This window comes from Haemaphysalis longicornis, unplaced genomic scaffold, assembly GCF_048455015.1.
Source record: "Haemaphysalis longicornis isolate Haplotype H1 unplaced genomic scaffold, Haemaphysalis longicornis Haplotype H1 scaffold_730, whole genome shotgun sequence".
In the NCBI taxonomy this organism is placed as follows: domain Eukaryota; kingdom Metazoa; phylum Arthropoda; class Arachnida; order Ixodida; family Ixodidae; genus Haemaphysalis; species Haemaphysalis longicornis.
Genome location: NW_027526429.1, coordinates 38,493 through 63,782, shown reverse-complemented (window position 1 = coordinate 63,782; position 25,290 = coordinate 38,493). Strand labels below are relative to the sequence as shown.

At 45.8% G+C, this 25,290-nt stretch overlaps 1 protein-coding gene across 1 annotated transcript in view; it reads right to left on the bottom strand.

Annotated features, from left to right (window-relative positions):
• The window catches only part of LOC144148037 (glucose dehydrogenase [FAD, quinone]-like), a gene marked incomplete at its 3' end in the record, with an annotated part of 44,004 nt that extends 19,559 nt beyond the window's left edge, over nucleotides 1–24,445 (bottom strand). The window contains exons 1-3 of the mRNA XM_077679638.1: nucleotides 24,118–24,445; nucleotides 16,754–16,956; nucleotides 7,122–7,308 (exon numbers count right to left, since the gene is read on the bottom strand). Of these exons, the coding sequence (XP_077535764.1) occupies nucleotides 7,122–7,308; nucleotides 16,754–16,956; nucleotides 24,118–24,277 (550 nt within the window). The remainder of the gene's footprint in view (nucleotides 1–7,121; nucleotides 7,309–16,753; nucleotides 16,957–24,117) is intronic.
• Between the last annotated feature and the right edge of the window lie 845 nt (nucleotides 24,446–25,290).

Here is a 25,290-nt window from a genome sequence, read left to right as displayed (position 1 = left end):
TGGGCCCTATCCGCAGCCTACCCAAGGCGACTTCCGTGTGTCTGTTGTGTGAGTCAGCTGTGTACCGTCCCAAGTGTGGCTTTATTACATGTGGTTTGTTGTCTGTCTGTTCGTCCCAGTGTGTTTGCCATGTTCTGCGCAGGTGTTGTCTTATGTGTGGCTTGAGGTCTGTGTAGGGTATCATTGTAATGTCGACAGTGTTCCTGAGTGCAGCAGCAGCGGCCCTCTCGTCTGCCAACTCGTTCCCAGCGATCCCAGCGTGTCCTGGGACCCAGCAGAGGAGCAGCTGATGCTTCTGTGCAACAGACATGATAGTGTTAAATACAAGATTAACTATGTGGTTTTTGGGGGGTGTATGCGATGACAGTGCGCGAACAACACTCAAGGATTCTGTGTAAATGATAGACTTCGGAACTTGATTTTCAAGTATGTGTCGTACAATCAGTAAAATTCCATATGGTTCTGCTGAAAAAATTGTCGTGTGGACGCTCATGGTTCTGGCTGCACTGAAATTCGGACCATGAGCAGCGCAGGAGACCATAGTCGAGGTTTTAGACGCGTCACTGTAAAATTCTGCAAGTGGGTATTTATACTGCAGAGACAGAAAGTGCTGCAGTATTGCAGCTCGCGGTACCAGATTTTTGTCAAGTTTCATAAAAGAAAGGTCGGAGGACACACCATGAACTTTCCAAGGAGGTAAAATGTCTGAAAAGGATGATCTGTACACATCTAAAAACGAAGCGCTCAGATCCGAGGCTCGCTCTCTCACTCTATGTGAAAAGGGCAGAGGAACGGATGGACGATTTACAAAAAGCACAGATGTGGATGTGTCGTTAAAGACAGGATAAAAAGGATGGTTATTCAGCGATGAAATTTTAAAAGCATAAAGTAAGTCCATGTATGTCCGTTGGTTCTCAAGGCTCCACTTATTACACTCGGCATACAGACTCTCGACAGGGCTAGTGCGAAAAGCACCCGACGCAAGCCGTAGCCCCATGTTTAGCACTGGGTCAAGCATTCGGAACGCTGTTTTAGTCGCCGACCCATATACCACACTGCCATAGTCTAAACGAGACCCAACCAAAGCAGTATAGAGCCGTAGTAGGAGTTCTTTGTCGGAACCATACAATTGATGGGAGAGAACCTTAAGTATATTCATTGTTTTCAGACATTTATGTTTAAGTTTCTTGATGTGTGGAATGAATGTAAGTTTCTGGTCAAACACAACACCTAAGAACTTGTGCTCCTTGTTCACAGGAAGCGACACGCCATTCAGAGTAATGTCTGGGTCCGGATGGACCCCGCGCTTACTGGAGAACACAACGCAGGAGCTTTTTGCAGGATTCAATTTAAACCCATTCTTGTCTGCCCAGCCGGCAAGCTTCTTGACACCAAGCTGGACTTGTCGTTCGCATATTGACATATTACATGATTTAAAAGATATTTGCACGTCATCTACATACATAGAATAAGAGATTGTTGGTGGCAGTGCCTTTCCAAGAGAGTTCATCTTTACGATAAAGAGAGTGCAACTCAACACGCCACCTTGCGGCACACCATTTTCTTGGACGGGAACCTTTGAAAGTGCACAACCAACTCTTACTCTGAACGCTCTCTCCGACAAATAACTAACAAGGGTGTTCAACATATTACCCGAAACAGCGAATGACCTGAGGTCACTAAGGATCCCATAACGCCAAGTGGTGTCGTAGGCCTTCTCGAGGTCGAACAAGAGAGTTAAGCAGTACTGCTTTTGCACGAAGGCATCCTTGATGTATGAGTCAAGTGCAACCAGTTGATCGTTCGTCGATCGCCCCACCCTAAAGCCTGCCTGGCAGCTCTCGAGAAGACCATTGTACTCGAGGAAGTACACGAGCCTGCGATTGATCATCTTCTCGAAGAGCTTGCACAGGCAGCTCGTCAGGGCTATTGGATGGTAACTTGAGGGGGACGACGGGTCCTTTCCCTCCTCCAAGAAAGCCACTACAATGGCCTTTCTCCAAGAGTGTGGAATGTGCCCCGAAAGCCATATTTTATTATATAGATGTAGAAGTGTTTCAAGTGTGTCTGCGTGTAGGTGTTGTATCATTGTGTATGTAATGTTGTCTGGGCCTGGAGCTGAGGGTTTACACGTGCTCAGAGCAGCCCTCAGCTCATGTAGTGAAAACAGGGAGTTGTAAGAAGTCTGTGATTTGCTGTTGTCGTGTAGGGACTTCTTTTCACAAGAGGCTTTATACTTCAGGAGAGTGTTCGTGTAGTGTGCTGAACTGGATAGTGTTGGAAGTGTTGTGCGAGTGTTTCTGCCTGGTCTTCCAGTGTGTCCCCTGTTGTACTGACCAGGGGCAGGGTGTGTGTATGTTGCCCTTTGAGTTTGCATATACGTGTCCATACCTTGCGTGTGTCTGTGTATGAGTTTATAGATGTTATGAATGAGCGCCAACTCTCTCGTTTTGCCTCACGGCGCACACGTTTTCCTAACGCCTTGGCCCATTTGAACAAAATGAGGTTACCCGACGTGGGGTACCGACGAAGGACACCCCACGCCTTGTTCTGGGCCTCTCGCGCCCGCCTACAGTCCTCATTCCACCACGGCCTCTGCTGGTTGCGCGGGACACCAGAGGCGTGGGGAATGGACTTTTCGGCGGCGTCGAGGATGTGCGCCGTGAGGAGTTGTGCGGCTTCATCTACGTGTAGGTGTACTATGGATGTGTGGTGTAGTTTCGATGTCTCTGTAAATGTGTTCCAGTTAGCTCGTGCTTCATTGAACCTATTATGGGAAAATGAACTGCTTGGGCCTTTACATATATATCTAAGTGAGGTGGGGAAGTGGTCACTACCATATGGGTCAGTTCCCACACCCCACTCGAGAAGAGGAAAGAGAACTGCGGAGCCAATAGCCAAGTCAAGCCATGAGTATGTGTTGTGTCCTATGTTATGATATGTAGGCTGTTTATTGTTGAAAAGGCATGCTCCAGAAGATGTCAGGAATTTCTCTATCAGGCGACCTCGGGCATCCGTTCTGGAAGAGCCCCAAAGAGAGTTGGGAGCATTAAGGTCGGTGAGATCGGTCTCTGTCTCGGTTAGGAGGTCTGGCTAAGATATCACACCCTGGGAGCTGTTGAGGCTGCGGTGGGGTGTGACTCTGATATCCAGGTCTGCCATGCGGGTTTGGCTCATGAGAGTTGTGGCTTGCTTCTGTGAGTTAACCTCAACTAGGACCTCGCCAGTTCTTAGTTTTTTAGCATTGTATGTGTTGCCAAGGATAGATTCAAGAAACTTGGATACAAGGAATACAGATTGTGAGGAAAGAGGCTTGGATTTGTCAACCGATTCAACTATCAAAAAACGTGGGTAGTTGTCAGGTTTCGGTGAGTTGATGGCAGGAAGAGGTGGAAAAGATTCTTCGGTGCGGACCCTTTTCAAGGTCCGATCATGTTTGGGGGGGGGGGGGTTTACGATTTACCATATGGCATGTAATAGAAGCAGGGGACGGGGGTACTTTCTTCTCAAACCTTACCCTGATAGCCTGAGAGGTCCCGGAGCTCCCTGCCTGGTAGACAGACAGCGAGCCCATCCGCCGGAGCTTGACCTGGGCTCCGACGGCCACCGTTTGAGGCTTCTACCCTTCACCTTTAAACACATCACCACGGTAGGTTACAGTTTATGTTGGGGGCTCGGGGTCCGCGGTGTGGCCAACACCGTCACCATGAATACTCAAGGTGCCCCGTGCGGGGCAAAACCGAAGGTAGTCTAAATAGATATCCTGGCATCCCAAGAAAATGAATATACCGGTCTCTGGGGCAGTACGTTCAAAATACTCACGTAAATTATAAAAAAGTGCAGCTATGAGTCACCGAGCCGAGAGGACGTAAGCGGCGACTGAGCGGATGTGCCGGACAAAGAACGGAAAGCACGCACACAAGCTCTCAAAGAAACAAGAAAAATGCTTCTTTGCACGTTAACTTTCATAACTAGCAAACAATTATAAATTTACAGGGAAAATTCAAGACGTGCCGACATTCGCAAGCTCCCAAGACGCCACCCAGGTGGCGGTTGCGATGGTTATTGCAGGTTCGGCTTAGTCACATTTCTGCTATCTCCTTGTTTACGCAATAGCGGCAAGCAGCGCATCGGCCCTCTATGGTTCCGCTATTCGGTGTACAGTTCTGGGCATCTGATAGAGCAAATTTTTTCTACGTCACGTAGCGTTGTCAACCCGAACGAAGTTTTACAGCCAGACCAGACCGGCGGCCGAAACTGCGTGTGTGGTGTGTTGGCGTCCGCTTGGCGACGAAATTACGACAGCGTGCTCATGTATGTGCGTGGACTAGCGACGATTCAACCCCCAGGGGGTATGTGGAGTGTGCGCGATTTTTTAAAATCCTTCTTAACTTGCGTCGGAGTGAAGTGACTTATTCCCCCCTGTACGGGGTAATCGATCGCCTATTAGTTTCCCGCTTCGGCCTCAAAGCGCACGCCGTGACGATGCGTTTGTTCGAAACCATTTCTTGGTTGTCTTGAAGTTGAATAAAATGTGCACGTCACTGCGGTGCGTACTTAGTGCGTACACTGCGGTGCGTACTTCCACTGCGGTGCGTACTTAGGCAAAATAATAGTTGTATCGACGTTTTTCATTCCATACTGGTGCCAAGGCGTTTGTTAGTCGCGGTTTTCGCGCTCGTAAAAGCTCTTGGCACACTTGTCTCTGTGTATAAGGCGTTGTGCTTCTGAGCCCATGGACGCGGATTCGTGTCCCTGCCGTGGCGGCCGCTTTGCTTATGCACGTGGAAAGCGAAAACGGCCGGGGGTGCGAGATTTCGGTGCACGTTAAAAATCCCCCCAGGTGGTGAAAAGTAATCCGGAGCCCTCTACTACGGCACGCCTCATCGCCTTTGCGTAGACGCGTGAAACCTCATAAGCAATCAATTAGTTTCGGAAGATGGGCTAACAGGCAACTCTCTTCGAAAAAACAGATGAGCAATAAGCTTCATCCTATCGGCACGGAAAACTGACGAAACGTTCACCTAAAACTCGCGTCGTGCTGCCAACGCAGCGGGCCGCAAAAATTTAGCGTTGCACGCTGTTGCCAATTCAACTAATAGATGGCGATACATTGCCCGGCCAAATGCAAGGAAGTGACTAAAACCCATGCTAACACCCGACTATCCATAACGAGAATGCAAGTCAAAACAGCGCCCGTGTCGTCATTCTCGCTGAGGTTGCGCGGTTCGCTAGACGTTTTGTGGCTAAAGTAAAAGGCAGCGCGGCACATTTACATTGTTTCACCACCATGTCATGTCCCCCGCAGCACCAAGATTGACGCCCACAGAGCTGCAGGTGATGGAAGTGTAGGCGCGCAAGCTGTTATGTCGTATGTGCATAGTGCGCGACCAGTGGCTCCTGCCGCCGGGATGGTTCACTCGGTAGGTTTTAATTTTCAGGCTAGACCACAGCGCTGCCTCTCTCGCATCCGGAAACCGTTGACGTCACGCTAAACGTCTTGACATGACGCGAGGAATAAAATAGGTTTTTCAATTGGTAATTTCTGGGCAATTAAAGCATCTTTCGCCGCCGCATAAACGTTAGCGGGATTTGAACTTTGGTCTGAGCCCAACTCGGTAGTTGTCTGCAGTGTCCCTTTAAAGAGTAGAGATGCAGAACTGAACTTTTTAAGATATCTTTTTCCCTTTAGACGTGAATGGAACAGGTTGCCTCGTGATGTCGTATCGCTACCTTCAAGTGATGCCTTGGCTTCAGCCGTGTGACTGCATTTGCATTTCACGTCTTTACGTTGGTACTTGCGTCACCAGGACCTCTTTGCTTCGCTTCGCGCGTGTGCGATTATGCTTTGCTTATATTTTGTTGCTGTTTTTGTTGTTGTCACGTATATTATAACGGTTTTCCGCTTGGTTTGCGTGAATGATTTTCCCTGAACTTTAATTGTTCCCTTCATGTGTTATGCATTACGTGGCTTTATTTTTCAATGATATAGTCAAATTTCGATTAAGAAATCACGTTGGACCACCCAAAATCATTCGTTATTTTGAAATATCGCTGTAATGAAAAACTTGGGGCTATATGGTAGTGCTGATACCTAGCAGAGAAAATAATGGAGCTCGTAAGTATACCCGTGTGCAGACAAGCAAACTGTCAAATCAAAACGTTGCATTTACTTCAAAGCAGCTTTATTTGAAGAAATCAGTTATTTTCTTCTCGAGAGTGCAGCACGCACGACGGATTCTACTCGGCGCAATGCCTCATCGGGTACATCATCGCAACGAGCAATGAAAGTGTGGACTTGGTTCATGTGCAGTAAAACACCAATTTTTGACAATATATCTCATATCTTTTGTGTTCTGTGACCCACAGACTTCTTCGTTCTCGTCTGGACGACGACTGCTGTCGCTTGTTTTTGGCTGTGTCGCTAGCTGCATTCAACGTTGGCTCTCGCACAAACTTCGCAGCAATATCACTTACAACAAAGAAATACCGGCAGGAACAAGTGAATAGCGTGGGAAGCAACCGAACCACCAACGGGCCACCGACTGACACCCAAAGCAATGAGAGAGAATAGGGGTAAAGGCAGCTAGGCTGGTTAGGCTACTGCACATTAAACTATAGCGTTGTTCTGGCGCTAGCAGTTGGCATTCCACATGGTGATGATGATAGCTTCCCCACTTGGGGTAACACGCAAAGAAATGGTAGTTTCTGTTTCACGGGAGGGTTGCAGCGCTGTTACTTTACCCGAATTCGTAATACTGATGTTCCTCGACTGTAAAGGAGAAAATAAATTACGTGCCTTATTCTGAAATATGCGCTATACGCAAATTCCTAGTTCCTAAATATTTTTACATTGAAAAAATGTAGACAATTTGGCGGGGCTTTTGAAAATCTTCATAAATGCAAGAAATTCGTTATCTGGGGTTCGTAATGACGAGAAGCTGAGAAACACTTGTTCTGGCAGCGGTGAGCAGGACCTAAACTCAAGGATTACAAATCGTCGGCAAGATTTTAAATTTTAGGTACCGAGTCTTTACACACCATTCGTAAGTTTGTCCTTTAGTACAAGACAAGTTGCATTCACAGCGCAAGGCAACACCTTGAATAATTAGGACACTTACCATCGGGTGCGCCGACACGGTAATCTTCGATTTCCTTAAAGTGTGGCAGCACGTCCTGGTAGCTCCAACCCGCTGCGCCGTACTCCTCAGACCAGCGATCGTAATCATGGCGGCTACCTCTCGTGTAGACCATATAGTTGAGAACGCTGGATCCACCGAGGACCTTACCTCGTGGCAGGCGGACCCTCTGCGGAAAGGCACGTGTAAGCGGGTCGCTAGATCGCATAATGTTTGCTGGTTGCACGAGCGCTCTTTGCCGAAAAGGGTACACTGATAGCTACTGTTTCTATCTACAAGGGCGACATGCAGTGCTCAACGGAAACTTACTGAGACGGAAATCCAGGCGCTAGTTTACCCCGGTTACTAGCGGCTCTTGTTTGACACCCTCGCGTTTTAGGCAGGTCAACTGCCTACTTAGGAAGGTCCCTAGCTTTTAAATGGTAAAATTGAGATGTAATTCTTGTAGAGTTGGGCTTTCCGCTATTCAGTAACCGTATTATGCTTTCATCAGTGAGTTATCCTAAATATATAAATTCAAGCATTTATTTCAGGAGAACATAAATTAAAACAAATGCGCAAACAAGGCCAGGCGCTTCGCCACAAGCAGAGAAACGTACCCTACACTTTTGTAGTATCATATTCGTATGAGAAAATCAGCAATAGATGGTTGGGGCAGCAATAATAAACACGACGACATACTTTGTTAGTGATTTGTAAACACACTACAAGTTGCTTGTTCTAGAACTGTTCTGGTACAAGGATTGCAACAAAAAATATACGCCTGGAACGTCTCGAAGGTTAAACTTCATAAACCTTAGCACTGATACTATATTTGTAAACACGCGACAAAAATGATCTTCTAAAGTTTCTGCCAGTCGACCCAGAATGATCTGGGCAAGCCATAGAGTTTCTTATTAAGTATCACCACCACCACCACCACAACCACCACCATCATCCTCCTCCTCCTCCTCCTCATCATCATCATCATCATCACCAGCCTATCTACGCCCACTGCAGGGCAAAGGCCTCTCCCATTATTCTCCAATTATCCCGGTCCTGCGCTAACTGCGATCATTTTTTTCCCGCAAACTTCTTGATCTCACCTGTCCATCTAACTTTCTGCCGCCGCCTGCTACGCTTGCCTTCTCTATCTCTGTTACCCTTAATGACCAACGGTTATCTTGCCTTCGCATATATGCCCTGCCCACGTTCATTTTGTCTTCATAATTTCTACTAATATGCCCTTAACACGCGTTTTTAAGTGCGAATGCACTTCTTAAGCGAGCCTGAATCGTCCGCCGCCGTCGTCCGCATAGCAACAGCTGCGGGTGCGCGCGCTCCTCGTCTTCCCTAGCAACGGGGGGAGATGGGCGCGTGCTACTCTCCTCCTCCTCTCTCCGCTCAGTGACTGCGGGTGTTGGGCGCCTCCTCTCCACTTCGGGCGGGAGAGCTCTCGCTCGCGTAGCGGGCGCTCCGCATTCCGACGCGTGAGGGCGCTCGTGTAGCCCTCGCCGTAACGGCGGGCGCTACTCTCCTCCTCCTCTCTCCACTCAGTGACTGCGGGTGTTGTGCGCCTCCTCTCCACTTCGGGCGGGAGAGCTCTCGCTCGCGTAGCGGGCGCTCCGCATTCCGACGCGTGAGGGCGCTCGTGTAGCGGCCGCGTGGCGCGGGAGGGTATTAGTCGAGCGCGCGCCGTCGTCGAGAGTGGTCGCTGGTCCTGCATCTCGATAACGATGATGGCGGACCGGGCAACGGTACCAGCAATAACGAGTGAAATATCTTTCTTTGTAGTTGTGTGCGTGTGTGTAATCTCTCGACTACTCATTAAGATCACGATATCCACCGTAATCGCGCAATCAACAACCGTGCATTCGCACTTACACACTCTCCCCCTCGGGGAAGTGCGAGGGAATTTTTTCCCTGACACACTCCTCTCTCTTCTTGGTCCATAATGTTACACCTATCATCCTCCGTTCCATTGGGCACTGAGTCGTCCTCATTTTGAGTTGAACCCTTTTCGTGAGCCTTCAAGTTTCTGCCCCGTAGGTAGGTACCGGTAAGATACAGCTGTCATACACGTTCATCTTCAGTGACAAGGGTAGGCTGCCATTCATTATCTGAGAATTCATGCCGAATGCACCCCACCCCATTCTGATCCTTCTAATTATCTCTGCCTCATGGTTGGGATCTGGAGGCACAACTTGGCCTAAGTAGATATATTCGCTTACCACTTCTACTGCCTCGCCACCTATCTCAAACCGCTGTGCTGTCCCGAGGTCATTGATCATTACTTTGGTTTTCTGCATAATACTTTTCAGGCCCACGGTTCTACTCTATTCGTCCAGTGGGGAAAGCATGCTTTGTAATTCGTACCCCGAGTTACGTAGCAAGGCAACGTCATCAGCAAATCTGTGGTTACTGAGGTATTCTCCATTAACCCTTACTCCCACCTGCTCCCAATCCAACGTTCTATATACTTCTTGTAAACATGCTGTGAATAACATTGGAGAGATGGTCTCTCCTTGTCTGACGCCCTTCCTAATGGATATTTTACGGCTCTCTTTATGGAGGATAATGGTAGCTATGGACCCACTGTAAATGTCTTCTAGTATTCTTACATAATGCTCGTCTACACCCTGGTTCCGTACGCCTGAATGACTGCTGAGGTTTCGACCGAGTCAAATGCTTTCTCATAGTCTATGAAGGCTATACATAGGAGTTCAGTATGCTCAGCGCACTTCTGTATCACCTGATTGATCGTGTTAATATGGTCCATTGTTGAATAGTCTTTACGGAACCCTGCTTGTTCTTTAGGTTGAGTGAAATCTAAGGTTCCAGAAATTATGTTAACGATTACCTTGCTAAGTACCTTGTAGACGACTGACAGTAGACTGTAGACAGTAGACTGTAGACGACGGCCTGGAATTTTTCAAGTCCTTCATGTTACATTTCTTATGGATTAGGATGATTTTCGCGTTCTTCCAAGATTCCGGTACGCTTGCGGTAATTAGGCATTGCGTATACAGGTTTGCCAGTTTTTCAAGTACAATGTACCCGCCATCCTTCAAGAGGTCTGCTGTTATCTGATCTTCACAGGGTGCTTTGCCCGCTTTCATTTCTTCAACGCCTTCCTTACTTCTGTCGTTAATAGTATTAAGTATACTAGAGAGGAAACGCCGCCTGCTAGTCCATGTCGTCGTGGGGGTTTATGGAAGACCCCCGCTTTTGGCTTTGCCTTGGCATGACAATTGGATGCTTAAGCGGTTTTAGGGATTGGCTTTCTTCACTATGCATTAACATGTTTACGAGCTACGAGGAAGCCGAAATCCTCTCTGTTCTGTAATAGCCGTGTTCGGTGAAACCGCAGGCAGTGCGTGATCGTACCTGACGTCGGTCTTGCCGCAGTCGAAAGACGTATGACTGAGCGGGTAATCTGCCGCCGCAAAATTTGTAGCTGACGACAAAAAGAATACAAAACGTACTTCCACGAAGACAAGACACGATAGATACGGGCGCCTGTAACCGTACTATCTTGTCATCGTCCATGACTGTTTAACGCGATGTTATCTTTTTTTTGTTAAACTGTAGGTGACGGTCGGTGCACCGGTTCACCACGAAATCGACGTTTTTATAGGCACGCTCAAAAAGCTTTCCAAACTCTTCAAACAACTTATTTTTTTGCAATAACAGAAAAATTACTAAAATAAGAGTGTCTAACAATCTTCCCTCCAATATTAACCCTGTTCATAACTACCACATTGGCCTCCAGAGTAGAAGGCAGAGCAGGTGTGGCAAAAATACGGTTTACTTCACTTTTCCTTAGTTTAAAAGTAGCGTGTTTTATTTTACACTTGCATAATTGCACACAATTCTTCGCTGCTTCGCGTCTTTATGGCACTTTGTTTAAATTTCCGGTCACTAAAATGTTTCAATCCAAGCCAATGATGAAAATAAGGCGAGGGCATGATGTAATGGCTGCCCATGGCGACACAGACGGCCTTAATGTGAGCCGCATAGACGCTAGCGCCAGAGTCCTGTCTAGTGCATATTGTAAGAAGCTCTATGGGGCAAGCTACTAGAAGAGCGCACATTGTTGTTTCCGTTAGAGGCTAATGAGGAGGCGAGTACCAGGGAGCTGCGGTTTTTCATAAATATGGGCACAAAATTTCAGTGCTCTCAATTAGCAACCATATGACCAAGAGAGTGCACATGAACAAGCCTCTATCGTTTCGTATCCAGAATAAATGCATCTACTCAACCACTATCAGTGGCGTGTTGGTGGCCTCGCCACAAATATCATACACAGTTAAGCTGTTTTAGAGGGGCTGGAATGACTGGACTAGGGCAGTACGCAAAAAATGTGATCAGTATGAACTATGTATACATTTTTAAGCGCACACGCCGTGGCAAAAGCCACCACGCGTTTGTTATTAAGAGGAAAAGCATCATTAAAGATGCCTCTACTACAATGCAAAATAAACCACTGAGGCCGCAAGCTTCACAATAGTTCGGTAGGTGGGGAAATATGCGGTGCAAGATTTTTAAGGTTGAAAAGGACACATTGACGCGGATATAGCATGAACAAGTGGCTGAAGATGTCTTCAAGGTAATTTAAGGGAGACTGAAGTGAATTTGTCAATCTCCCGGTTTTGCTTGCACTGCGTAGACTGGCTCAAATTACCATACTTTTCATTGTTTATCAGGTTGATAAGTCGGTAATTATTTTATAAAGCGGGGAGGAAGAAAAACTACCATGCGTGGTCTGTGGCGGCCGCACCAACTACAGGCTGTGACAACAGAAGGAGATGCACCTTGATTGGACGATGTCCAAGGTTAGCATTCACATATGTTTCGGTTTCGCTTCTGTAAAACAACGTGCTTGACATCCGACGCCATCGTTGGATCGGCATTCTCGATATCTCAGTAATTGTACCGCGCTTCTGCCATGTTGTCGGCTGTAAAATGCCTAAGATAAGCCTCCCAGGACGGCTTGGAATCGTAGCCGAGGCCTACGCTGTGGATGAACACCCTCCGCGTCACCGCAGACGCTAAAATGCCATGCGCTTTTCCCGCATATTCGAAACTTGCCTCACTCATGTCTGTACCGTAAAAAGCGTGTTCGCACCAGGCCAAGGGTCTGCTTATTTGGCCTCTGCCCACTGCCCGCAAGTAGCCGGTGCTAGAGGCAACAACACGCCAACGAGAACTCGCTAGCGCGTCAGTGTCAGTCCGGGCGCGTTCTGAGAAGTTCAGAAAACATCGGCCGCAAACGAAAAAATCAACTTACAAAAAAAGCACGTACCCGTAGGGGATTCGAACTGGCGACTTGGAAAACCATAATTCTAGCGATTCAGACCACTCGGCCACGAGCCACGCTGCCGAGGTTGGACACCCAATGTATATAATGTACAACCAGTTTACACTTTTATTTTGTTTTAGCATTTTAAGTATCTTAGGTGAATATTTGTAGTATAATTCTCGCGCAATAAGAGTCCCCCAAACTTCCACAATATTTCAGGTCTCGCGAAAAGCGTTCGCAAATGTGTGGTCGTGCTGTGGACCGGTGTGCTTTTTCACCAGCGCAAAAAAGTGTGTCCTGCTCCCTAGTTTTGCGCTGTACGGTAAACGTTTCTGTTGATGTTTTTTTCTTAGACCTATATTGACTTCGCTGACTCTTCTCCCGCTTTCAGTTGGCCTTGGATTTTCCTACTAGCGTACCAGTCAGCGAAGCATCGCATGTGCACTTGTGCAGCGCTTGTGTGCAGCGACCCGGACACGGAGCTTGATACCGAGTACATATTAACAAAGTAAATAAAAGCACATTTTTACATTCACAAAGGTATTGTGGCTTAGTTTCATCTGCGACGACCCGTCGGCGGCCGGCGTACTAAACGCTGGGCCGACTGACCCCCTCGGGAGGTTAGCGAGCCGTGCAGTAGCTTAACCAATTGCCGGCTCATCTCCTCCTGACGTCACACGAAAATGCCACAGAAAATAGGCGAGGGTGCAGAGAGGAGGACAGCATTTTCTAATTCATTTTTCAACCAAATTAATTCGCGTAAACAGGCTCAGAGTGGTCGAAACATGGCCCATGCACTCCGGACTACAATTTGCGTAAGTAATCCCGCAATGTTTACAAATCACTTCAGTGTCTGTTTAAAGTAAATTAACATAGAACTATGTGGCCTGAGGTATAATACGACGGATTCAACAAGATTAGTCTTGGTGGATGTGGTTGTGGTAAATAGAAGGCATTAGGTGAAAGGTACATTTTTGTGGAATTATGTGAGTTACAATAACTTATTGCAAGTTTTTATTGTTAACGCTGAACTACGACACATTGAGTTATATTGCAGTAGAATAAAAAGGGTAATGAGAGAATAAAATAGTCAGGAGTGATGTAAAAGGAAGAAGATATATTAGTGGATGGAGATTGATAAGAGTACTTAGGTGGATTAAGACTGGCCAAGATTTATTAAGCTGGATGAGCTATGTTGCTCAGTGTGGTTTGTTTTAAAGTCAGATAGATAAACGTGAATAAAAGAGGGGTAAAGAGGGCGATTCTACTGAAAGATGCCAAAGATGCGCTTCGGATAACTACGGTAGATTAAGATACACTAGAATAATGTAAGACATATTGAAGTGGACTAGGGTAAATTGAGAAGAATACAAGGAGTCGGACAGAATCCACTGGATTAAGATGTATACAAAGTAAATAAGATCGATTAGAGCACACTACTACACATTTATGCATTTATATTAGAATAAAACCGTTTAATACAGATTATTATAGATTATATGAACCCTGGAACACTTTCCGTCAAGGCTTCCACTCTTTCGTTCGCGTCTGGAAGCATTTTTACACCTATACTTAACAACACGGAGTGGCATTGCGTGATTCGCTCGTCGCACCAGAACTATCCGCCTTCCGTTTCGGCTTTCCTTTATGGCTGTTTTCTTAAGTGGCTTTCGAATGCATTTCGTGCTGAAACAGAAAAGAAGCGGCCAATAGCTGGTAAACTGCTGTAATGACGTAATTCGAGTGCTCAGAGAACCCCAACAATCGGGAAAGAAAGAAAGAACGTTTGAAAAGATTTTGAAGTCATCTGGCGGGCATAGAGCAGTAATTTTTGGCTGAGGTATACTTTGGGACCACTTATTCTAAGTACTACATGTGTGTTTTGACTACGTTCTCGAAGCATTAAGGATTTAGAAAAAAGTTGAAGAAAAGTTTTGCAGGGTCCTTTTAAGCTGGAATAATAAAGACAAAGGGGGTTAAGGTGGTCTGCGGTGAATTATGATACGACAGGGGACCACCTCGTCAAACCTGTACACAGCGTGTGTGGAAAGGGTATTTAGGAAACTCTACTGGGATGAACGTAGAATACTTGAGCCGTTTGAGGTTTGCAGACTACATAGTCTTGCTCAGTGAGCTGGCAGGGCCCTGCAAAAATGCTTCAGGAACTACAATCAACAAGCGCGGGCGTGGGGTTATAACTAAATATGAATTAATCTAAGGTAGTGATAAATAAACACACCAAAAGCGCCCTCTTCAGCACGTGTAACGAAGCGCTAAAACAAGTCGAAGAATATAGCTACTCGGAGAGGTGGTCAATGCTGATCCCAACCACGAGAAAGAAATCCGGCATTGAATAGGTATAGGCTTTGGTGCACTGGGTAGGCACGCCCAAATAATGAAAAGTAAGCTACTTGTAGCACTGAAAAGCAGAATATACAACCAATGCGCCCTACCGGTGATGACACATGAAGCGTAACTTGGCACCTTACTAACCGACTGGCAAGCAAAGTTACCACGGCTAAACGGGCCATGTAATGAATAATATTAGGGAGTATCGCTTAGGGACAGGAAACGAGCTTTCTGGGTCAGGGAACAAACTCGCTTAGAAGGCATCATAGTTGAAATACAGAAAGAGAGCTGGACTTGGGACAGCCATGTGCTTAGACAAAATGATAACCGATGGACCACCAACGTAACAGACTGAATATCGAGAGACGGCACTAGAAAGAAGACCCAAGTCAATAACTCGATGAAGGGACGAAATAAGGAAATTTGGTGATAAAGAATGGACTCGAGCTGCGCAGGACAGGAGCGCTTGGAAGGGAATGAGAGAGGCCTTCGTGCTGCAATGGACATAAAAGCAGGCCTATTTATGATGACGACAAAGATGACGGTTGTGGAGATGTACTGAGATAGATTAAGATGGCTTTGGCCCAGAAAGTGATAAATTAGGTTGTATTGACATCGATTAGAGTAGATTAGAGCAAAATAAAGTAGGTTAAAATAGATTATGATAGATTAAGGTGGACTTAGATGCACAAAACAGGTTTACGTTGGAATATAGTAGATTGACATCGTTTAAGCTGGAATATCACAACCTAAATAAACAAAAGCATAATGCCAATAAGGTCAATAAGCACAGATTGGGACCTGTTAACTATGACTACAACGTGAAATTTTCTATCGTAGCCTAAACCTAACCTTAAACCTTAATTTACCTTACCTATGAACCCGTCCCTAAATGCAACCTTTAGCATGGTAATACCATTGCTCGCTCCTTAATCCTGAGAATAAAAAACAGCCAGCCTTCACTTGCCCTTCTGGCGCACGGCAAGCGCAAAATGAATATAGAAAACGTACGAATCTGTGAAAGTGTGGGCACACAGTTCGAGTTGCTTTCTCTCGGCTATAGTTTGCGTCCAACAGGCTTTTAAATGAGTATGTTCAATATTTGTTTGCACGCATTTGAAATTTCGAGTTGCGCTCCGCTTGTTTCAAAACTTAGAGAGGCTGCTCCGTGCTGGTAGATTACGATGGCTCGCATCAACGTGGCGTCCACCTGTTACGAGCGCTGGAGCGACCATACATGCCGATCCAGTCTTTGGCGTCGCTGTCGGCACTACCGGAGAAAGTGCGGGCGTCACGCAGGTGGGAGACTATCTGGATCGGTGTAGCCAGCCTTCGACATCTGCCCTGTCACGTTATTACAGCGCCTACGAGGCGTCAGCCCAGCAGCTCCGCGCGAACGGGAGGAAGCGCCGCCAATTTCTCAGGCCCCAATGGGTTTGACTTGGCAACTCAGCAAGGATAGTATGTGGCGCAGACATTTACATTTACAATGTATTAATAAGGTAATACCGCGCAAACGTGATCACTAATCTCTCCAGGTGTCCAGAACCGATCCTATTGATCACGCTGCTCGTGTCGGAGTGCCTTTGTTCTCGTAGGCTGACTGTAGCACCCCTTCCCAAAGTATACAAGTCTGTCGTGCCGACTTTCATACGAAATGTTGTGAGTAGCCATTTTTGCGGGCTAATTCCTAGTTAACCAGAGAAACTATAACACCCAGTAGCCGATATTCGCGCACGACCATTACTTAGCCACTTCGCTTCGGTACTCTTAAGAGAGCGGAATTGGCCCCACGCGTTCTGGGAGAAGTCTTCGCGCTACAGTGGAGATTCAATTGGCTCAAAGTATTAGTTCAATATTATAATGACAATGAGTAGAATTGGGCCTCTGTAAACTTCAAGAGTCCTGAAGCTCACCAGGAATGCAAATAAATGCTAACTTATCGTAAGGACCCCCGGTGCTATTCAGTAAACAAATTTTCCACCTGTTCTCGGTAGGAGAGGCAGGCATTCCTCTGTGGCACGGTGACGTAAGCCCAGTCATGGTGTCCGCCCTGTTTCGAGGGGGCGGCGCCCGGGATTTGGTCTGTGGCGTCTTCTAGGTCACCGGCTTCCAGAAGCAGCACGGACGTGTTTGGATCAGCAGACAGCCGGTTGGCAATCACACACCCGGCCGAACCACCGCCCACTGAAAACATGGTAATGATTCGTTCGCTGGATTCTTCAGTAACACCTCACCAGCCACCTGGACAGTAGTACCTACTGCAGGCGAATACCCTTTCAGCTTTCCTTCGGCATTATAGAGAACGGTAAACGTGCGTTACAATTACGAAAATACCGATTTTGTGTTCACACAAACGGGCTACTAATACGTGTCCTAATGCAGCCCATCCCAGTTACCCTTGGTTTTTCATCTGGACCTCGGAAATAAGATCATAATGAATAAGAGCTAGTTTCAACGTATTGTTCATAGATATCCCACAGACGTATATGCGAGCGAAGGAGTGTCCCATTACACAATTTCTATTAAAGAACGACATAATTGGACAGTGGTTACTCAAATCTTGAGAAGAAGTCAGCACAAATTTGCTCTTCTGATACCGAATTCTTTCGAACCGCGCTGACCAAGAGCCTGCGGAACGACATCAACACCACCAAACGAAGCAACCACTTCGGAAGCAGGATGTCATGGCGGGCCTGAATCTGGAACCCGGTCCATCGCCGACTGAAATGCGGAAAAGAGCACAATATTTCTACGGAGCAGACGCAGAAAAACGTAGTGTTCCGAAGCACTGATCCTACTCAGTGATGTTCTTTCTACACCCCGAAGGTAAAAAGTTACTGCTGTGCTCACAGAAAAATGGAAGACCTACAATATAACAGTACATGAACTGAAATATGTCCAGATGGAAAATTAAAACTGCAAATAGCGCGTAACTACGGAAATTGTGAAATTAATTCGAAAAACAAAATTCTCAAGCCAAATTTTTGACACATTGACGCAAGCGCCTTCTTGATCATGAGCCAATGCCCCGAAACGGTATTTTCAACGCCCACATCTTAAACCAAACAAGCGTGGATGACCTTTGTATTCCATGTGTCGCGTTGTTCGGCGGCCAGTCCCGCTCTCTGTGCCCACAACCAGTCATGGACGTCACAGATAGTGAATTAAGGAGCTATGTTCCAAAACGCTCCCTTTATTTTGAAGTAACTGAATCGCATCATAAATCTATAGGAGCGAACAATGTCCTCTGCAGGTTTTTTGTCGTTATCGTATGAGGTTGGCGTATAATATTGGCGTTTTTACCCGCCGCGGTGGCTCAGCGGCTGAGGAGTTGTGCCCCAAAGCCGAAGTGCGTGGCTGCGGTGCCGGAAATATTTTCAAAACCACCACCACCGGCTGCGGTAGCCGCTTTTTAGATTAGGGAGAAAAACGAATGCCCCTGTTAGTAGAGATTCCGGCGCGCGTAAAAGACGCGGATGTGGTAAAGTTTATCCGGAACACCCGACTACGGCGCGCCTGATAGCCCAGGTGCAGCTTCGGTGCGTGAAACACCGTAATTGGACATTTTAAGACGAAGCCCTATTATATGTATGTTTCACAAAACGCGTGAGTGGCAAAAATAGGTGCGCAGTGAACAGAATCGCACAGAAAAAGAGCGCGATGCGCGAGCCAGGGATCGTCTTCCAAGAAAAGGGAACATAAGGGATGTAAGAGGATCGAAGCAGGGCTCAGAAAAAGGTCGAGACAGTGCTCGTCGGGGAAGCGAAATATCAGCACTAAAGGAGAAGCCTCCATTTCCGGGCGTGCAGTACGAGCCGCGTTGAAAAACGGAAGTGTCGAGAGGGCCAAACACGTTGCTCCTGGCGATGGCCAGCGAACGGAGGATGATGTCCTGGGGTCTGTTTAATTGGTGACGGAGGCCTCAGCGAAGTTCAGCAAAAAGTTCAGCCGCAGATCAACAGACGGTTCAACTAGGACTGCTCCTTTAGATTCCTGGAAAGTTTCCCCACCTGATTCTGCCTCCCTTGAGGAATGTGCCATTGTCCTTGCAATACAGCACGCAACTTTCGCGTCATTACCACCAGGTCAGTATACATTTTCTGCGACTGCAAATCAGGCCTTCGTAATTTCAGACACCATAAGACCCATGTCCTTACATCACTAAATTCGTTACTTCCTTATTAGTTCGAATCTTCGTTCACGTTTCACATTGGTTTGGGTTCCTAGCCACGCTGTACCCTTGCTGCAGTCCTTGTCGTATTCGTGACGCTGTATTCCTCATTATGCAGGCTCAAACCTCTTTCCTCTCCTCCCATCACATTCTTCGTCGCAGCATCTATCGGCGCCTTGGCCATCCGTTCTGTCCCACCTGTTCTCCCTACCCATCCATCCCTCCCTCCTAAACGTTTGCCTATACACGGAATCATGGAAATGAAAACTTCTAACCTTTTCTTACGCAGCGCCGGAACACAAACGGGGATATATTTTTGGAACAGATGATGACAGACTAGGGTATTACTTTAGAAAAAACTGGAACCGTTTTTATCTCTGTGCGACTGCATGACGCGCCAATTCAAGGTCCGTATGAAGCCGATATATACGGCGTATAAAAAAACACACGGAAAGCACATGGTATTGAATTTCACCCTTTAATTACGCCCCAAAGACCAAAACTGTGTCAAACATTCGTATTCTTAATTTCGGTGACCATGAGACCCATCCTTGCACTACCCATTGTGTTATTTTCTTGATATCTTCTGATCATCATCCACGTTTCACGCTGGTTTGAATGGGTTCCTGGCCCGCTTCCTTTTGTGGGTACCTGGTTTTGGTTCCTGGGTTTCTGGCCTCGCTTGCCACATAAACGTCTGTTACCAAAAATTGGCCACCTGCAACATGACTAAAACCCAACACGATGGATAGAAGATTTTTATACCAATCGTTTCAAGACAGTCAAATTAAGCAATCGTGTTTTTAACCAAACACACGTTTCATCTGGGGTCTCTCAGCGGTCAGTGTTAGGTCCCTTTTATACCTGATTTACATCAATGACCTAGCATGCAGCCTCATATCACCAATTCGCCTGTTTTCGGACTACTGCATAGTATAAGACAGATATCTAACCCAGCCGTATAAAATCGCTATATACGGAGTATACAGAATACACACGGGAAATATACAGTGCCAAATTTCATGCTTTAATTAAGCCAGAAAGACGGAATCTGTGTCAAACGTTTCTGTTCTGAGTAATCGTTTCATTCTACTGTTTTTGGAAAGATTATACACATTAGGTATCCTTGGGTGCACAATACTCCGTACGAATTGCGTATTGCCATAATTTGGTATTCATTAGGACCTATTATATGAGGAATGCAGCCCAACTTGTTTTGCCAAATTGCTTGCCTCCGTAAGTTCCTGCTTGCTATAGCTGTATACGTCGCTGGCAGTGGACATACAGGCCGGGCAGGAAGCTCTCTGAACTTGTGTACCTAATACGCACGGACATTTGGTAATGCTATATGGAGCCGGTAAACTGTAGAGTGAAATTAGGATGTAGACCTAGGTCTTTTGGACAATAAAGCTTGTTCTTACCCTCACCTCCTAAATTTTTTATTTGTTTGGTTTGGTTAGAGCTCTTCGGTAGGTTTTTTTCACTTTTGTTTTTCACAACTCAGTTAGACCGAAAATCTCCATATACACTAGCATAACGGCTCCGCAGATAACTTAGACAATTCTGCATTTTTATGGAGGTGTGGGTCCTTTGTCGCGCCAGGGTGAATTTAATTTATCCTACTCTGCACCCCTCACCCAATTGCCCTGCATGTGGTGCACACGAGACCATCACACATCTCATGTGGGATTGCCCCAAAGACCCTTTTCCCTTAATACCCACTGGCGAGCACTGGCAGGAGGCGCTGGGCAGCTCAGACCTGCAGGTTCAGAAGAATCTAACGGAACGAGCGGCCGAGGTCACCGGCAAGATGCAGCTGTCGGTTACCGCACCTCAGTAACCCAGAATGTACAAAATAAAGTTTTCTCTCTCTCTCTCTCTCTCCTTTCGTTAAATGGTGCGTGCTGTTGGGTACTCAGAGAATATGCGAAAACATTGAAAAAATGGAAGGGCTAGTGGAGCTTCAAGGCTTGCATTGCACAGGCAGTTTGAAGACACCGGACCAGGGTTGTTTACTTCTTGTAACAGATATCAACGTATTTATTTATTTATCTATCTATCTATCTATTAATTTATTTATTTTGTTATTTTGTTCATTTATACAATTATCTATATATTTTGAGAGAGACAGCAAGGACAGCCGTCACACAGAAAGGACGTCGCAGAGGGAGTCCGAATAGCGCGTTTATTCTGAGTGGCAACCTACAACTCAAGCTCGAGGAATGGTGATGTGGATGGGTATGAGAAACAGCAGAGGTGCGACGTGATGATGACACGTCGCACCTCCGTTAACGTGTGACGTGATGATGACACGTCGCACAAATTTCTTAACGTTGAGTTGCGGAAGCCAGTTATTGCACCAAAAAGATACGGTATTACCGTCAACTTGAAGGCAGACGGGATTTTCTAGGGGTAATTATGTCACGGTAAGTTACGCAATCATCGGCAAAAACTTTGATTGTAGCAGAATGTAGAAGGCGCAAATGACCATGAGAAGTGACCTGTGTAGGAAGTCAGCGCAACTGATTTCATATATGAGCACCACAAAAAAGCTACAGGTATTGCGGCGAAAGCCTCGCAGTTGCCTTCAATGAAGTTTAGACACACGTTAAATATTTCATTCGCCATTTCCGCTCACAATTACTCCTGTGTGAACCTGCTGCCTTTATAGACTCCACGAATAAACACCTTCTCAACGATCCTGCGACTCGCTAACAATTATACATGAAACGCTACAGAGAAACTGCTCGTAGCCCTCGCCGCTCAATGTTCTCAATGTACTCTTTAAATCCAGTATAAAGTGCATCTCGATCTCAGCTCCATTTCGACAACAGTCAGCTCAAAGCAAATTGTCACGATGGGCGCCGGTTTTTAGAACAATACAGTCTTGCCTAACATTCCAATGTCATAAGTAAGTAAGGTTATTTCGCATTTCGCATATCATAGTCGCAGATAAGCAAGACAGCTGTGAAATAGACACGGTAATTAGAATAGCTTGAGCATGCCCGTTTACATTCCTACCCAAGGGTAATGAAAACCGTGTTTAAATGCCCAGTGAAATTCATGTTCACCCAATCTAGGGGCATATGTGTGGTCCGGCCATGCTTTCTGGCTGATTCTCATCAGGTGAATTACACCATTGGTATTTCCCTTTATTAATGGCTATTGGTTCCACAACATAAAACACATTTTATAAAACCGTTGCTATGAGGACTTGTAGCCATTACCTTCAAGCATTTTTTGGAGTAGTGTGACGTTGTAAATTAATGTTGTATTGTTATTTTTTTACTGGAGCCCCGTCCACATCTGGGTTCGTTTCTATAATTTGATTGTTAGTAAAACTAGACGTATCTTATTGACGAAGAGGGCAAAAAGGCAAAATGTATCTGAAAATGATTAGGCATGGTCTTGTTGCGTTTTTTATTGTGAGTGGGAAGCCCTTAAAATAAGCATTGACTTGATGTATTCATAAAACACCTTTACCTAAGAAAGACGAGAGCATTGCGCCAAAGACGCCAGAAATATTAAAAATATGGCCCTTGCTCTGTATAGGACTGTGATAGTTCAGGCCAACACTGGATAACCCCCAGTTTCACCATTCTTTTTGATGAGGTCTTATGTTACTGCTACATGAACTTCAGAAATATCATTTTGTCAAGCTATGGAATACGAGATGATTGGTTGAAAAGATGTTTTAGAGCTCTGTTCCCTCAGGCATAATCCGTGCCATATATGGGGTCAGTTAGCCTAGTATCAAGTTCGGGAAAGTGCTTTGTTCTGGCAAAGTCTGCCGCAGTGCACTCAAATAAAATGCGCAGCTCAGGGAAGCGTTAACTACAGTGGTCACCTAGTAGTGGCTGTAATCTACAAGAGGAGGAATCGCGTAGCGGGTGTGGCTCATCCTTTGTTCGCAAAACATAATCTTGTCTGATTGATTTTGCTTGGATTTTCAATACAAAACTATTTGCATATTTATCAGGTGTAGTTTATTGTGTATTCGATCGGGCTTTTTTGCTTAGTAGGACCTTCGTAGCTTACAATTAGAAGGCGCAGAACATTCGACCTGATGTATCTTAAATAATAGATGGACTGGATGTATCGATAAATCCGGCTAGTTTCCCACATGATTCCGCAGCACAAAGGCAACAAGGGAAATATTGTTCACAGGTGCGCTGTTATTTTTTAGGCTACTACAGCGCACTTGCATCCGACGTCGACAGTTAAGCGGAAATACCGCGCGTACTTGCAACTTCAGTTCGAATGACAGTTGGATGCAACTGAGTCTTTCGGAATATATGCTTGTGCAGAAACATTTTGGAATGCATAAAACTGGGTAGTTAACCGAAACTGCATCATTTATAAAGGCCAATCTTCTAACGGCACGTCGACTATTATCTGGGCGTGGACTGTAAAAAAGATTAAAACAGCATTGTTTGTCGATTACGTAATTTTTACGTAAATATGCCAAGGTGGCGAAAATGTGTACTGAATTTATTTTGTTTTGAAATGAAAATCGAAACGTAGAAATAATACGGCTGTTGATTTAGAAAATGCGATGTAATAAATGTTACCAAAGGCTTGTTCTGGTGCTAGTTCAATATGAATTCAATATAGACGTGCGCGGCATATTTGGACGAGGGACAGGGACAGTGGAAAAGACAAAACCAAATGTCGGCGAGGAAAACTAACAACTGGTTTATTGAAAGTGTCGTTATTTATAAGCATGCAATGGCGGGTGGGTATTAATTTAAAAAATAGAACGAACTATTGAATAATTTGTTTTCAAAATGCTTCAAAATGTTTAAAATGCTTAATATATTTTCAAAATAAATGCACGCTCCCCATCGCGTGCTTACAAATAACCACACAGCCTTCAATAAACCAGTTCTTACTTTTTCGCACCGAAATTTGGTTTTGTCCTTTCCACTGTCCCTGTCCCTTGTCTAAAGGTACCGCGCACGTTAATATTAAATTCCTGACGTAATATTTCATGTGCACTACCACTTCTTTACTGCACTCAACCCAACTATTTGGATAACTCGAACGTCAGTTCCACTCAGCATTTATATGTAGCCCATAGAGCTCAAATACACTGTGCTACATGCGGTTGCCTAACATTAGCAGCTATGATTTCTCAGTCAATGAAATAGCTAAAAAAGCCGAGTAGTTCTTACCAATGACGTAGTCGTACTCCTGAAGAAGATTCCCTTGTCTGTAATCAAACACAACGGGCACATTTGCAAACGGCACCTGTATGACGAAAATCACAATAGCGAAAAGAAAGGTTCCCTGGCTTCGTGCCGCAGCAGCGGCGCACGATAACTCCCTGCACATCGCGTCGGCGGGATCGTCGCTCCCGTAACTTTGCTGCACTCGATGTGACAAGGGCGATGCGTGTTCACTCACCGCGATTCACAGGGTTCTGATGACCAGGCTACTCTTATCATCACCGTGGATAGCACTGTGTATAGAAGAGGAGATAGGGAGATAAATACGCGGCCGCGAGCGCTTCCAAAGTCGGCAGTGCTCACCCTTCGCGATTACGTGGGCGCGGCTTTCCGCAGACACCGAAATGAATGTTTGTTGCAGGCGATCTCTTAGCGTACTTCGTTGAACCGAATCTTGCAGTCCTGGGGCCTTCGAAAAATTCCCCGCCCCCTCCCCTGTCGTATCTGTGAGGCGGCCCTCCTGTGTTGATTACAGCGGCAACATTGTCCACGATTCCTTCTTCGAGAAATATGGTAACTACTATTGAATGAAAGTATTTTATTTTACGTATGGTCTTTATTGAAGTGCTTGGGAAGGATAATGGGCCGGGCATAAATTCACAGACTCTGCCAGTAGAAAATTACTTGCGTTAAGATGAGCATTCATTTTGTTTTTTGACGGAAACAAAAGGCAAGGAAAGTTGTCTGAGAAATTTTGGATGCACTTGTGCTATACGCATAACGGCTAGTGAGCGATTGGATGTCCCGCATGTGTTTTTCGAATCGTAATCCTGTAACGTTTGTGTTTATCAAACCACACTTTCAAGGGGTTGACCTGGGCACATGTTCATTCTGAGTATATATTTGTGTTTATGCGTACAGTTGCGAGATAGCGCCATCGTGTGTGTCTTCTCTACTGTCGTCCCGTTTCAAGCGCTACTTAACGATGGATGTCCCGTTTTTGCGTCCGGGTGGAAATGCCGGAAAAGCTAAAGAACGATTTGTAGGGCTCATTTATTGCAGGTGGTGTCCGAAAGAAGTGTCGACTGTAAATCTTTGTATATTTATTAAAATACTTTTTTGAGTTTTTCTGGCTTCAGTATCTGGTCTCGAAATGCCATTGACACAAAGTGCCATGTC